Genomic DNA, 15,012 nt, shown 5'->3' with positions numbered 1-15,012 from the left:
AGTAATATATAAGAGCCAATCTCTGGTGTTTTGTTTTGTTTTGTTTTGTTTTGTTTTGTTTTGTTCTGTTCTTGAGATGGAGTCTCACTCTGTCACCTACGCTGGAGTGCAGTGGTGCCATCTCAGCTCACTGCAAGCTCCGCCTCCCAGGTTCAAGTGATTCTCCTGCCTCAGCCTCCCGAGTAGCTGGGACTACAGGCGCGTGCCACCACACCCGGCTAACTTTTTGTATTTTTAGTAGAGATGGGGTTTCACCATGTTAGACAGGATGGTCTCGATCTCCTGACCTCGTGATCCTTTCACCTTGGCCTCCCAAAGTACTGGGATTACAGGCATAAGCCACCGTGCCCGGCCCATCTCTGGTGTTTCCTAATAAAAAGTTACAACCGGCCGGGCGCGGTGGCTCAAGCCTGTAATCCCAGCACTTTGGGAGGCCGAGACGGGTGGATCACGAGGTCAGGAGATCGAGACCATCCTGGCTAACACGGTGAAACCCCGTCTCTACTAAAAAAAATACAAAAAACTAGCCGGGCGTGGTGGCGGGTGCCTGTAGTCCCAGCTACTTGGGAGGCTGAGGCAGGAGAATGGCGTGAACCCGGGAGGCGGAGCTTGCAGTGAGCTGAGATCCGGCCATTGCACTCCAGCCTGGGCGGCAGAGCGAGACTCCGTCTCAAAAAAAAAAAAAAAAGTTACAACCTTAGAGCTCTGTGATTTGTCCAAACTAACTGGTCTTTAAAATTATGTTCATTCTAAAGCAGGAGTTTTTAACAAGGTCCTTAGGGGTATGGGGTAGATAGAATTCAAGGCAGGCAGGGTGTAAACTTGGATGGAAAAAAAATTACCTTTGTTTTTTCCTAACCTCTAACTGAAATTCTGCATAGTATTCAGTTATGAACACAGACAATAAACCACAGTAACACTAGCAGTCCCTGTGATTCTGTTTGTAAGGGAAAGCACAGGTATTTTCATATCACATCTCATGTTGCAGCTACCTGAAAATACAGTTATATTCACCCTTCCTTTCAATGCCAACTATCACCAAATGGTGAAGTTGCATTCTCATACTAGTGATCCCAAATCTACACTGCTTTCCGTATTCCCTAGCAATAATGATTTGAGATCAACAGTTCAATGTTCTCATTCAGCGAAGCAACAACAGCATTCACACTGGTATGTCATTAAAAAATAAAAGGTACATATTGAACAGAACCATATGAAGCTGTCTCTTTTCCCCAGCTCTATCCACCGAAGGCCTGAAAGCAACGACAGCAGCAATGAGCTTCCCTAGCCCAGAACTTGGTTACTAAACACCATAAGCCCTAAAAGGAACCAAGGCTGTTTAAAAAATCAGCTGATTCTAGGGCTAGAATAGGGAAAGTCTAAGACGAACATTTTCTAATGCCAGAAAATAAGCAAGTGCTCCAAAAATAATGACAAACCATTTCCAAAAGACACGGGAGACAACCTGAAGGGGCTCCCACAGCCAAACCTGAGACAATCTGAACATCAGTATGAATAAGGAGAGTAATAGATTATAATCTAGTGAAGAAAAATAACCATATGTGATCCCATATGGATTAGAAAGAAAGGCAGAAAGGAGAAATGGGAGGAGGAAGAAAGCTTTTCCTACAGAAGAGTACTAAATAAATGAATAAGGAGTAATAAAATTAGGGGGAAAAACTCAGCATTTTGTAACCACCTAACAATAACTGTTATTCAGGCAAGATTCATTCAAAGAATATTATTAAATAAAACCACTGGCTGAAAGTTTGAAGAGCAACAGGACAGTCTCCTAATTTCAAAGTAGTTCCTCCTCCTACAAATCGTGTATTAATTTCTTTTTTTTTTTTTTTTTTTTTGAGATAGAGTCTCACTGTGGCGCCCAGGCTGGAGTGCAAGGGCGAGATCTCGGCTCACTGCAAGCTCCACCTTCCGGGTTCACGTCATTCTCCTGCCTCAGCCTCCTGAGTAGCTGGGACTACAGGCACCCACCACCACACCCGGCTGATTTTTTGTCTTTTTAGTAGAGACGGGGTTTCACTGTGTTAGCCAGGATGGTCTCAATCTCCTGACCTCGTGATCCACCCGCCTCAGCCTCCCAGAGTGGTGGGAGCCACTGCACCTGGCCGTATTAATTTCAAATACAGAAATATATTAACATTCAAGCAGAGAAAACTGGCAGACATCACTTTAATCAAGTGAACAAAGGGAACATCAGCAATAAGGGGTGAGCTGGCATCACGTGCTTCCGGGCATGACATACTGGGAAGGACACAAAATCACCTCTATCGTATTCCTGTAATAACACACACCCAAATTTAATCATGAGGAAGCATAAGACAAACTAAACTGAGGGCCAATCTACAAACCACTGCTTTGTACTCTTCAAAAATGTCAATGTCATGAAGACAGAGAAAGGCTGAAAAAATTTTCAGGTAAAAGGAGTCTAAATACACAAGACTCACATGCAACACTTAATACCAGACTAGATCCTGCAATAGATTTTTTAAAAAGAAAAAGGCTGTCATAGGCTGGGCGCAGTGGCTCATGCCTATAATCCCAGCACTTTGGGAGGCCAAGGCGGGCAGATCACCTGAAGTCAGGAGTTCGAGACCAGCCTGATCAACATGGTGACATCCCGTCTCCACTAAAAATACAAAATTAGTCAGGCGTGGTGGCGGATGCCTGTAATCCCAGCTACTCAGGAGGCTGAGGTAGGAGAACTGCTTGAACCGGGGAGGCGGAGATTGCAATGAGCTGAGATTGTACCACTGCACTCTAGCCTGGGTGACACAGCGAGACTACATCTCCAAAAAAAAAAAAAAAAAAGCTGTCATAAAAGAATTACTGGGAAAATTCAAATACGGAGTATTTGAATATTAGACAACAGTATTATATCAATATTAAATTTTCTGAATTGATAACTGTACTGTGGTTCTTTCAGGGAATGTCCTTGGGGCATCATGTCTGTACCTAATGAATGGCTCAGGGAGAAAAATATTAAATGTGTGTGAATAGGTATCTTAAAATATATCTGCAGAGAGAGGGAAAGTAAAAGGGAGGGATGATATAACAAATGGGATAAAATGTTAGTAATTGGTGAATCTTTTTTTTTTTTTTTTGAGATGGAGTCTCGCTCTGTTGCCCAGGCTGGAGTGCAGTGGTGTGATCTCGGCTCACTGCAAGCTCTGCCTCCCAAGTTCACACTATTCTCCTGCCTCAGCCTCCCAAGTAGCTGGGACTACAGGCGCCCGCCACCACGCCTGGCTAATTTTTTTGTATTTTTTAATAGAGATGGGGTTTCACTGTGTTAGCCAGGATGGTCTCAATTTCCTGACCTCGTGATCTAACTGCCTCGGCCTCCCAAAGTGCTAGGATTACAGGCGTGAGCCACTGCGCCCAGCCAGTAATTGGTAAACCTTAATGAAATGTATTATTTTTGCAATTATTTAAATTTGAAATTATTCCAAAATAAAAAGTTAGAGAAAAATTTTAATTAACTTCAACTTTCATGTTTTAAATATATTTTATTATTGAATGCATCCATAAATACATGTATTAATTATATCAGAATTTATTTTCTCTTTTGATAATAGTATTTCAATATAATTTGTTTCCTTTGTAATCTTATGCATTATATTTTATGCATTTAGAACTGAGTTCCTAGACTTAACCAAATCACAAAAGGAGTCCATGGTATTCAAAGGTTAAGAACTCTGTTCCAAAACCAAACATTATTGTGTTGGCTATATGCTGGGGTTGACAGTCGCCTCCGTACATGAGGAGTTTTGTTTATTTATTTTTTAGAGATGCAGTTTCACTATGTCGCCCAGGTTGGAGTGCAGTTGGTTGTTCACAGAAGCTATCATAGAGCACCACAGCCTCAAACTTCTGGACTGGGGTATCCTCCTGCCTCAGCCTCCTCAGTAGCTGGGACTACAGGCATGAGCCACTGTGCCCAGCTTGAAAGCAGTTTTATATAGAAACAGCACACTGACACTGAAGGGCCCTTGGGGACCACTATGAGACAGGTCTGTCATAAACTGGGCAGACAGATTACTGCAAACCAGATGGACTCTCTCCACCCGCCATGTCAGCACCCCCAGCCTCCTGGCATATGTGAAATCCAGGAGGCATGACAAACTTGAGGCAGAGTAGGGGGAATAAGAATAACGAAAAGGAGGCCAGGTGCAGTGGCTCACGCCTGTAATCCCAGCACTTTGGGAGGCCAAGGCAGGCAGATCACAAGGTCAAGAGATCGAGACCATCCTGGCTAACATGGTGAAACCCTGTCTCTACTAAAAACACAAAAATCAGCTGGGCATGGTGGCTCGCGCCTGTAGTCCCAGCTACTTCGGAGGCTGAGGCAGGAGAATCGCTTGAACCTGGGCGGCAGAGCTTGCAGTGAGCCGAGATGGAGCCACTGCACTCCAGCCTGGGGATATAGCGATGCTGTGCCTCAAAAAAAAAAAGTAAAAGGCAGTGCTTACTGGCCTAAAGAGATGGGACATTAGAATTAAAATTAAATATTTATTTGAAAAATCAATTAAAGATATGCTACCTCTTGTTTTAAAAAAAAGAACAGGGACTCAAATCAAAGTGAAACTAGTACCTTCCAAGTGGAAAAATCAAAGGTGCTTCATTAAACATAAAGCATTCATTGTTTTTTAAAAAAAATACTAAAAACAATTTTTTTACTTAAAGGATGGATCTATATGTGTCTGTGATCTGCCCAAGTAGAATGGAAACGTTTCAAGTGTCAGTTTCATCATTTCCAGTGTGATCTATGTTTCCTAAATATACTGAATTGGTGTAGCGTAAAGACAATGCAATTAAAAGGTCAAACGGTCCAGGCACGGTGGCTCTCGCTTGTTATACTAGCACTTTGGAAGACTGAGGCTGGGTGGACCTCTTGAGCCAGGAGTTAGAGACCAGCCTGGGCAACATGGCGAAATCCTGTCTCTACCAAAAATACAAAACACATTAGCCAGGCCTGGTGGTACATGCCTGTAGTCCCAGCTACTCGGGAGGCTGAGGTGAGACGATCACTTGAGCCCAGAAGGCGGAGGCTGTAGTGAGCCAAGATCATGCCACCGTGCTCCAACCTGGGTGACAGAGTGAGACCCTCATCTCAAAAAAAAGGTCATACGAATTACTTTTTCAGAAAAACTTTAGTTAGGGGAAGATCTTTAAAATGAGGCACCTGGAATGGGTAGGAGAAGTTGTCAGAAGACCCAGGTCCTCTCCAAGGTGGTGAATGTTAAAACACACAAACACATGATATTTTAATTATGAACACACACATACACATGTACAAGGCCAATTTAAACTATGTAACTCTTTACTGCTGAGGCCAAGAATTCTGCACAAAGTAGCAGCATAGTGGGGCCAGGCACAGTGGCTCACACCTATAATCCCAGCACTTTGGGAGGCCAAGGCGAGATTACCTGAGGTCAGGAGTTTGAGACCAGCCTGACCAACATGGTGAAACCCCAACTCTACTAAAAATACAAAAAAATTAGCCTAGTGTAGTGGCGCATGCCTGTAGTCCCAGCTACTCGGGAGGCTGAGGCAGGAGAACTGCTTGAGCCCAGGAGGCAGAGGTTGTAGTGAGTCGAGATCACACCACCGCACCACTCTAGCCTGGGTGACAGAGGGAGACTCCATTTCAAAAAAAAGAAGTGGCATGGTAGTATTAAACCACTTTCCCTCTCTTCACTTGGCAAAAGGTAAGGTTACAGAACACTATAGAAGGTAGAGGAATATTAACTAAACAGTAATGTCAGGCCAGGTCTCAGGAGCTCTGACATGGGGGTGCAGGAGAGAAGTTAGTGATGGGAGTGGGAGACACTATGGCAGAACACAGAGAAGCACCCAAGTCCACAAGACCCTGTCTGTAAACAGCCTGATCCCAACCAAGCTGAAACTGTCAGATGTTAGACAAGGCCTGCTGAAAATGAGGTGGTTCCCTGGCTTCCAGATGAAAAGCAGGGGCATAAGAATAGAGAAGGGAAGAATACAGATTTAGATAAGAAACTACTTGGTATGACAGGCCCGTGGTTTCCTAGGTTTGACACCAACAGCACAAACAACAAAAGAAAAAAAATGTATAAATTGGACTTCATCAAAAATGTTTTTTATTTTTAAATTTTTTTTTAGGGACAGGGACTTGTTCTGTTGCCCAAGCTGGAATGCAGTGGCACGATCACTGCTCACTGCAGCCTTGAATTCCTGGGCTCAAGTGCTCTTCCCGCCTTAGCTTCCTGAGAAGCTAGGATCACAGGCGCACACCCCACAACTGGCTAATGTTTTTCTTCTTTGTAGAGATAGTCTTGCAATGTTGCCCAGGCTGTTCTCAAACTCCTGGGCTCAAGTGATCTTCCCACCTCCGCCTCCCAAAGTGCTAGGACTACAGACATAAGCCACCATGCCTGTCCAGACTTCATGAAAATTAAAAACATTTGGGGTGCACAGGTCACTATCAAGAAAGTGAAAAGAACCCACAGAATGGGAGAAATATCTGCAAATTACATATCTAATAAGAGATTTGTATCCAGAATACATAAAGAGTTCTTACAATTCAACAATATAAAGAACTCTTACAATTCAACAACAAAAAATTTCAACTCTTACAATTCAACATATCTAATAAGAGATTTGTATCTAGCATATATCAAGAACTCTTACAATTCAACAAAAAAAAACAAAAGCCCATTTTTAAATTGGGTGCTACAACATGAAAAGATGCTTCGAAAGGACAAGTAACCCAATTTTAAAATGAGCAAAGGGAGCCATGGTGGCTCACACCTGTAGACCCAGCTATTCAGGAGGCTGAGGTGGGAGGATCACTTGAGCCCAGGAGTTCAAGGCTGTAGGGCACGTAATGATTTTGCCTGTGAAGAGCTACTGCATTCCAACCTGGGCAACACAGTGAGACCTCATCTCAAAAACAAAAACAAAATCCCTAGTTAAAAAAAAATTGGGCCAAGGATTTGAATAGATATTTCTCCAAAGAAGATATGTAAGTGCCAACAGCACGTGAAAAGGTACTCAACATCATTAAGCATTAGGAAAATGCAAATCAAAGCCAGAATGAGGATACTACTTCACACACAATGGGATGGCTAGAAGAAAAGATGGACAATAACATATATTCCTGGTGGGAATGTAAAATGGTAAAGTCTCTGTGGAAAACATTTGAAAGTTACTCAAAAAGTTACACAGAGTTACCATAAGACCCAGAAATTCCACTCCTAGGTATATACTCAAGAGAACTAAAAACATACATCCACACAAAGACATGCACATGAATGTTGATATTGAGATCTAATAAGAAACATATATTTGGTCTCCACCCCTGGTTCCCTCTAGAGTGATGAGTGTCTTCTGTATGCTAATGAGATGACTGGTGGCTGGAGGGCCCCTAAATAGTTTCAGGAAGGGGGCTGGTGGCCAGAAAGACTAAGGACACGATTAGAGGGTAGGGACTTTCTGCCCTATTCACCAACCTCTGGGGAGGACAGAGGGCCTGAAGGTTGAGGTGATCACCAAAGGTCAATGATTCAATCAACCATGCCAACTGATTAAAGCCATGAAAATCCGAAGGACAGGGTTCGGAAAGTTTCTGGATACCGGAACCTGTGGAGATATCTGGAGGGTGATGCACCTGGAGGGGCATGAAGGCTCAGCACCCCTTCCTATATAGCTTGCCCTATTCGTCTCTTCCATCTGCTGTCCATCCCTCTCCTCTGTCGTATCCTTTATAATAAACGGTAAGCATAAGTCAGGTGTTTTCCTGAATTCCATGAGTCATCCCAGTAAATTAATCAAACCCAAGGAGGGGGTCATGGGCACTGCCAGTTTATGGCTGATCAGAAGCACAGGTCACACTTGGAACACGTGACTGGCATCTGAAGTGGGGGGCAGTCCTGTGGGACAGAGCCCTTAACCTATAGGCTCTGATACCATCTCTAGGTAGAGACGTCAGAACTGAATTAAATGGAAGGACACCGAGCTGGTGTCTTATGGAGAATTGCTGAGTGTGTAGGGAAAAACCCTCCACACTTCTGGTGTCAGAAGTGTTAAGGGGTGTGAGAAAGAAGGAAAAATGCTTTGCTTTTTCCCTATCTTGTACAGTACAGTTTTTTTTTTTCCCAATTAGAAATGTTCATAGAAGTATTATTCATACATAATAGCCAAACGATAGAATGTTCATAGAAATATTATTCATACATAACAGCCAAAGAATAGGAATGACCCAAATGTTCATCATTGATGAACAGATAAATAAAATGCGGCATAGCCATACAATGGACTATTACTTGGCCATAAAAAGGAATGAAGCACTGATATGCCACAATGTGGTTGAGCCTTGAAAACATTATGCTAAGTGAAAGAAGTCAGACACAAAAGGCCACATACTAGATTATTCCATTTATATGAAATGTCCAGAACAGGCCAATCCATAGGAAAAATAGATTCGTGGTTACCAGGGGCTGGAGAGGGGAATGAGTGGTGACTGCTAATGGTTAGAGGGATTCTTTGGGGGATGGTGAAAATATTCTGGAATTAGATTGGAGTAATGATTATACAACTCTATGAGTATATTAACATTGAATGAATTGTATAGTTTTAAAGGGTTTTATGGTATGTGGATTATAAAGAAAACTAGTTGAATTGGAAATATCACCATAAATTTAAGACCTTTTAAGAAAAAGGTAATTGTTCTGCTCTGTTACTTAGGTGTCTAGGAGCCCTCAAGGTCCACCAGCTCTACCTTCATGAAGAACTATTACGCACACCTAGTGCCTGGGTTTTGGACTCTTAACCTTTTCCTGTAAGAAGAATCAGATCTCCTTGGAGAAGCAGCCATATCTCGTAGGGCAGGAAGAATCAAAAAGAGCCAGGGATATCTTGTCAAAAAACCATGGCACCTTCTAGCCACTTTGGGAACAGAATTTAAAAGCATAAGAAAGTCAGTGTACAGAAATGGTATAGAGGCCAGACGACGGAACTCTCAGCTTCAAAAAGAAAACACCACTATAATTCACTGGAGCAATTCCAAGACATGGCCCAAAAGGGGAAATTACGTAAAGTATACTAGACAAGTCCTGTCTACTGATGTGTCCCTAATTTTTCATAAAAGGGAAAAATGAGAAAATGCATTTAATTGGTCAAAGAATATAGAATACTGTGATTTTTTTTACTGACAAAATACGTTCCTCTCATTGAGATTACATAGTTACTGCAGTTAATAATGGTGGTTATTCGTTCTGATTTCTCTTAGAGGTATGAGATTTTTATAAAGAATAACTTGCACCCCAAGAATATCAGAATTCAGTATTCACTGAGAGCCTTGTTTTCTTCTTTTTTTTTTTTTTGAGACAGGGTCTCATTCTATTGCGCAGGCTGGAGTGCAGCAGCACAATCACAGCTCACTGAAGCCTCAATCTCCTGGGCTCAAGCAATCCTCCCATCTCAGCCTCTCAAACAGCTGGAACTACAGGCACATGTTACCACATCCAACTAATTTTTTTTTGTAATGTTTTATAGACATGGGGGTTCTCGCTGTGTTGCCCAAGCTGGTCTCAAACTATTGGCCTCAGGCAATCCTCCTACCTCAGCCTCACAAAGCACTGCGCACTGGGATTACAGTTGTCGACCACTGCGCTCAGCCCTGTTCATTCTTTTTTTTTTTGAGACAGTCTCGCTCTGTCACCAGGCTAGAGTGCGGTGGCACAATCTCGGCTCATTGCAACCTCTGCCTCCCGGGTTCAAGCGATTTTCCTACCTCAGCCTCCCAAGTAGCTGGGACTATGGGCATGCGCCACCACGCCCAGCTAATTTTTGTATTTTCAGTAGAGATGGGGTTTCACCATTTTGGCCAGGATGGTCTCTATCTCTTGACCTCGTGATCCACCTGTGTCAGCCTCCCAACACGCTGGGACTACAGGCATGAGCCACCACACCCGGCCCTCATTCTTTAAGATAAAATTTTAAGAGTTACTTCCTGTGAAGCTGTAAATGACCTCTTAAGCAGAGTGAAGGGCTCCTGAAATCACCTTTATCTCTCTTACACACTCTGTGACTGTTTATTTACCTGCCTCCCTGTCATCCCTGACATCCAGCCCAGGGCATGGCACACAACCAGAAGTTAGCATGTTTACTCAGTTACTGGGTGAATGCTAGCCCCTGACACAATACATTGGAAAGAGTGGACACTCAAAAATATTTACTGAATGAATACATGAGCTAACCTTCTGAGCAGCTAGACTCTGACTGCTTTCACTAAGAGCCAAAGATGTAAAATACTGGATACACTCATCCAGCTCTGTTTGAGGTAAGGAAGCCAGCAACTGCCTGAGCTCTTCTTCAGTGGAAGAATCCTGAAATGAAAGGAAATTCTTCATAAATACTCAACAACTGAGTACAACAAAAAATATCCAAATACTCAAAGCCAATATTTGCCATATATATCAAAGCCATATATGATATGTGCATCTCTCTATATATATACATATACATATATATATGATACGAGATATAGGGAAAGAGATATCAGAGATTAATTACTGCTTTCAGTCTTGAAAACAGTCACCCACCCAGGTAAATAAACAATCATTTAATTTTGAATTCTATATTTTCACGTTTGCTACTTCAAACTGAGAGACGTACTGTAAACTTTAACTCTGAATTTTCATCTGACATCTTGACATTCTCAACATCTTGACTCAAAATGAAGTATTGCACCCTTACTAATTAAAGCTACTGCTTTTTAAATCCAGAACTTGTTACTATCTCATTTTCTCTAATAATTAATATCTAGCATATTCATTTTCCTATTTTTCAGAAAGCTGCGAACGCATAAGTTTTAAGAGTTTCATTTTCTGATCTAGGAAAGATACTCAAGAAGCATGCTTTAAATCTGTCGCAGTGTTTCTCAACCAGGGGCTATTTTGCCTCGGCAACATCTGGCAATGTCTGGGGACATTTTTGGTTGTTACAACTAGGGGGTGCTACTAGCATCTAGGGAGTAGAGTCTAGGGATGTTGCTACACACCCTACAATGTACACAACAGCTTCCTACCACAAAGAATTATCTGGCCCAAAATGTCAATAGTGCTGAGGCTAAGAAAACCTGACCTACAGAAACTCAGAAGGGACCAACTCATGGATGCTGATATGCTATGGCATGTCACCCACTGGTTTACAGAGACTCCCAATTCCCAAAGGCAGAAAATAATATAGCAGGAACAGCCCCTCCTGAGGAACCAAATATTTGTATAACTACTATGATTTCAGTTTTACATTCCAGTTTATCTGCTTGTGAGAAGTAGCCAACAACTACTTTTTTAAAGTATTTTGTACCCAAAGTGAAGATAATATATTAAACCATTTTTCACTCTCTAAATTATTATTAATATTGTTTTACTTACTTCTTTTAAAGATGGCAAAGGAGGTGGTAGGAGAAAAAAGCGAAGATCACTCTCTTTGCTTCGTGCCAAACCAATAAGAGTTTTCGGATCACAGGCTTGAGCAATTAGCCTATACTGGTAATCTATTGAAAAAGCATTATCTTTTGTTAATACCAAAACCAGCTGATAGATGTTGTAAAGATTAACTGAACAAACTACTGAAAGCACTCTAAGTTTTAGACTGCTCTGCAAATTTGTAATCCAAAATGTCCCAAGTGCAACTACGTTTACAATACCTATAAGCTAGCTACATTTCCAGGACTCATCTCACAGTTCTCCTCAACGTATATCCAGAGACCGGGTCACAGCCTAACTTTTTGGAAAAAAGGAAGCTCAAAGGTGGAAACTGGTAAGTCAGAACCAATTTAACTTCTTTTTAAAACAATTCCAGCATTCAAAAGCTGTTTCGACCACTACTCAAAACACATGAGGTTGCGTTTAAGCCTACTGCCCCGTGGTGATGCTATGGTGCTTTGGTATTCATAATGCCCATGAATATTTAGTCTGCAGTTCCAGATACCAGTACTTTCAATTAAACATGCCATTCTTTATATATCAAAAACAAAATTCCAATCATGAAAGCAAACATTATTTTCAATAATGGCAGTTTATAACCTGGGGTTGGCCAGGCACTGCAGCTCAGGCCTCTAATCCCAGCACTTTCGGAGCCGAGGCGGGTGGATCATCTGAGGTCAGGAGTCCAAGACCAGCCTGACCGACATGGTGAAACCCTGTGTCCACTAAAAATACAAAAATTAGCCAGGCATAGTGGTGGGCACCTGTAATCCCAGCTATTCGGGAGGCTGAGGCAGGAAAATAGCTTGAACCCAGGAGACGGAGGTTGTAGTAAGCGGAGGTCGTACTACTACACTTCAGCCTGGGTGACAGAGCAAGACTCTGTCTCAAAAAATAATAATAATAATAACCTGGGTGAGTACTTCTGGATCAAGTGGGGAACTTTTTCAAAATCTATGGGCCAGGGCACTTCCTCTGATTTCTCTGATACAGTAAGTCTGGAATGGAGCCCTGGAAGGCAAATTTTGAAAAATATTTCTATTCTAAATCTCCACCAACATTAAGTGAGCTTATACTTACATTATAAATTATTATAATTGTAGCCGCCAACCAATTAACAAATTAATTTTCAGAGATCTCATTCTGAGTTTAACTTTTCTTTGAGATTTTTTTTTTTTTTTTTGAGACAGTTTTGCTCTGTTGTCCAGGCTGGAGCGCAGTGGTGCAATCTTAGCTCACTAACGACTCTGCCTCGTGGGTTCGCAATTCTTGTGCCTCAGCCTCCCAGTAGCTAGGATTACAAGCACACGTCACCATGCCCAGCTGAATTTTTTGTATTTTTTTAGTAGAGACAGGGTTTTGCCATGTTGCCCAGGCTGGTCTTGAACTCCTGGCCTCAAGTGATCCACCCTCCTCAGCCTCCCAAAGTGCTGGGATTACAGGTGTGAGCCACTGTGCCTAGCTGAGAAAATTATTTTTTTCTATTTTACCCATTTTTACAAGACAGCTCTACTAACAAAATATAGTTTTGTCCATGTACTATAACCAGAGCAGATATGAGTTCTTTTTAAAGTATTTTTATTGTAAAATGTGTGACTCTGAAACACAATTACATATTTCAAATAGTCCATTAAAAATGATATACACACATACAAATTGGGTACATTCAACTATTAGTATTAGAGTCAAGTAGATTGTAAAAGTAAAAGCAAATATAATTGTATGGTGTAGCAAGCAATTAAGTATACTTCATTAAATAGAAACCCAAAGAAAACTCAAGTACATTAGGCAACTATCAGAATCAAGAGTTGCTCCCAAAGAAGTATGTAACCAAATAAAACTTTGTTCTGGTAGAAAGTTATACAAATATATATACCTCATTTTTGAGCTCATTCTTACCAAACACATTTGACTACCAGGTCAGCAGGCTTTCTACTTTCCGTATCATTGAAGCTTCTTAAAATTTTTAAAATACTTTTTATATATACTAAGACTGCCTGAATTATTTTCCTTCCTGAATCTCACTCCCTTGTCTTTTACATCGGAAATCAAGAGCCAGCTGAAGACCTGCCACCTGTTCGGGTGGTCTCATTACCATGCCAATGATGGGCCTCCGACATCTCCTGCACAGCCTCGAGTCGCGTGGTTTTGTCATCTGACTTGCTCTTCCGTAGGAGCAGCCACACAGCACACTCATGATCTTCTATATCAACTGTACTAAAAGGGTCTTTGCAAAAAGAAAAAGCCAAGACAATATGAACAGCTAAGATAATACTTTTATCTTCACTTTAAGATGGTAATTTATAAATATTTGAAATCTACAATTGGACAGTTAAATCCATGTATATAGGTATTGATAAAAACTGATATTATTTGTTCTCAATTCTGTAATATTATCTTTTATATTATTATGAATATTGTGTGTGCTTTTTTTTTGGTGGGGTTCAGGGGTCAGTTTTGTTTTGTTTTTTGAGACAGTCTCACTTTGTTACCCAGGCTGGAATGCAGTGACACGATCATGGCTCACTGCAGCTTCAACCTCTTGGCCTCAAGCAATCCTCCCACCTCAGCCTCCTGAGTAGCTGAGATCACAGGTGTGTACCATTAGGCGCAACTAATCTTTTTCTTTTTTTTCTGGAGACAGGGACTTGTTACATTGCCCAGGTTCAACATGTATGCTTTTGTTTTGTATATTCTGGTGTCTTTCATATGTGGTCATTTTAAAAATCTTTTTCTCCCCAAAACTTTTTCAAAAAGATCAAATATATGAAAGAAATTAAAGAATACATTAACATAGGCTGGGCACGGTGGCTTCCACGCCTGTAATCCCAGCACTTTGGGAGGCCCGAGGTGGGTGGATCACAAGGTCAGGAGATCGAAACCATCCTGGCTAACACTGTGAAACCCCGTCTTTACTAAAAATACAAAAACAAAAAATTAGTCGGGTGTGGTGGCGGGCGCCTGTAGTCCCAGCTACTTAGGAGGCTGAGGCAGCAGAATGGAGTGAACCCAGGAGGCAGAGCTTGCAGTGAGCAGAGATCGTGCCACTGCACTCCAGCCTGGGTGACAGAGCAAGACTGTCTCAAAAAAAAAAAAAAAAGAATAAGTTAACATCCATACATCACATCTACATTCAATAACTCTTATTATTTTACCATATTTTCTTAATCTATATTCACATGTAATTTTTCCCAAACTATTTGAAAGGATGATGTAGACAAAATGACATTTTACCCCTTCACAGTTCAACCTGCATCTCCTAAGAACAATCCTGCATTCTCTTAAATAACCACAATGCTATTATCACACCCAAAAACACTAACAAAAATCTTCCCAAATCATCTAAAATTCAGTCTAATTCCATATTCAAGCTTCCCCAATTTTTCAATAAAAAAAAAATTTTTTTAAGGTTGTTTTCTAAAACCAGGATTTAATAAAGTCTCTTTTAACTGTAGAAAGTTTTCTCATCTTTTATTTTCACAATGCCAACTTTTTAAGGAGATCAGATAAGCTCTTTTGTATC

General features: G+C 41.3%; 2 protein-coding genes across 6 annotated transcripts in view; one reads left to right on the top strand and one right to left on the bottom strand.

The window, feature by feature from the left end:
* The window catches only part of SYNJ2 (synaptojanin 2), a 165,952-nt gene extending 156,560 nt beyond the window's left edge, over positions 1-9,392 (top strand). The window contains exon 28 of the mRNA XM_009205802.3: positions 8,743-9,392. Within this exon, the coding sequence (XP_009204066.1) occupies positions 8,743-8,750 (8 nt within the window). The 3' untranslated portion in view covers positions 8,751-9,392. The remainder of the gene's footprint in view (positions 1-8,742) is intronic.
* SERAC1 (serine active site containing 1) overlaps positions 1-15,012 on the bottom strand; it is a 59,234-nt gene that overhangs the window by 24,379 nt on the left and 19,843 nt on the right. For all 5 annotated transcript variants that reach the window (XR_001902018.1, XM_003897993.4, XM_021937707.2 and 2 more), the window contains 3 exons: positions 13,585-13,716; positions 11,436-11,557; positions 10,257-10,385 (listed from right to left, as the gene is read on the bottom strand). Coding sequence is in view for 4 of the 5 variants with exons in the window: in XM_003897993.4 (XP_003898042.1) it covers positions 10,257-10,385; positions 11,436-11,557; positions 13,585-13,716 (383 nt within the window). In the remaining variant the exon portion in view is untranslated. The remainder of the gene's footprint in view (positions 1-10,256; positions 10,386-11,435; positions 11,558-13,584; positions 13,717-15,012) is intronic.

The sequence above is a fragment of the Papio anubis genome, chromosome 6, assembly GCF_008728515.1.
Source record: "Papio anubis isolate 15944 chromosome 6, Panubis1.0, whole genome shotgun sequence".
NCBI lineage: Eukaryota > Metazoa > Chordata > Mammalia > Primates > Cercopithecidae > Papio > Papio anubis.
Note: the sequence above shows the minus strand (reverse complement) of the source record. Positions and strands in the feature narration are given on the sequence as shown.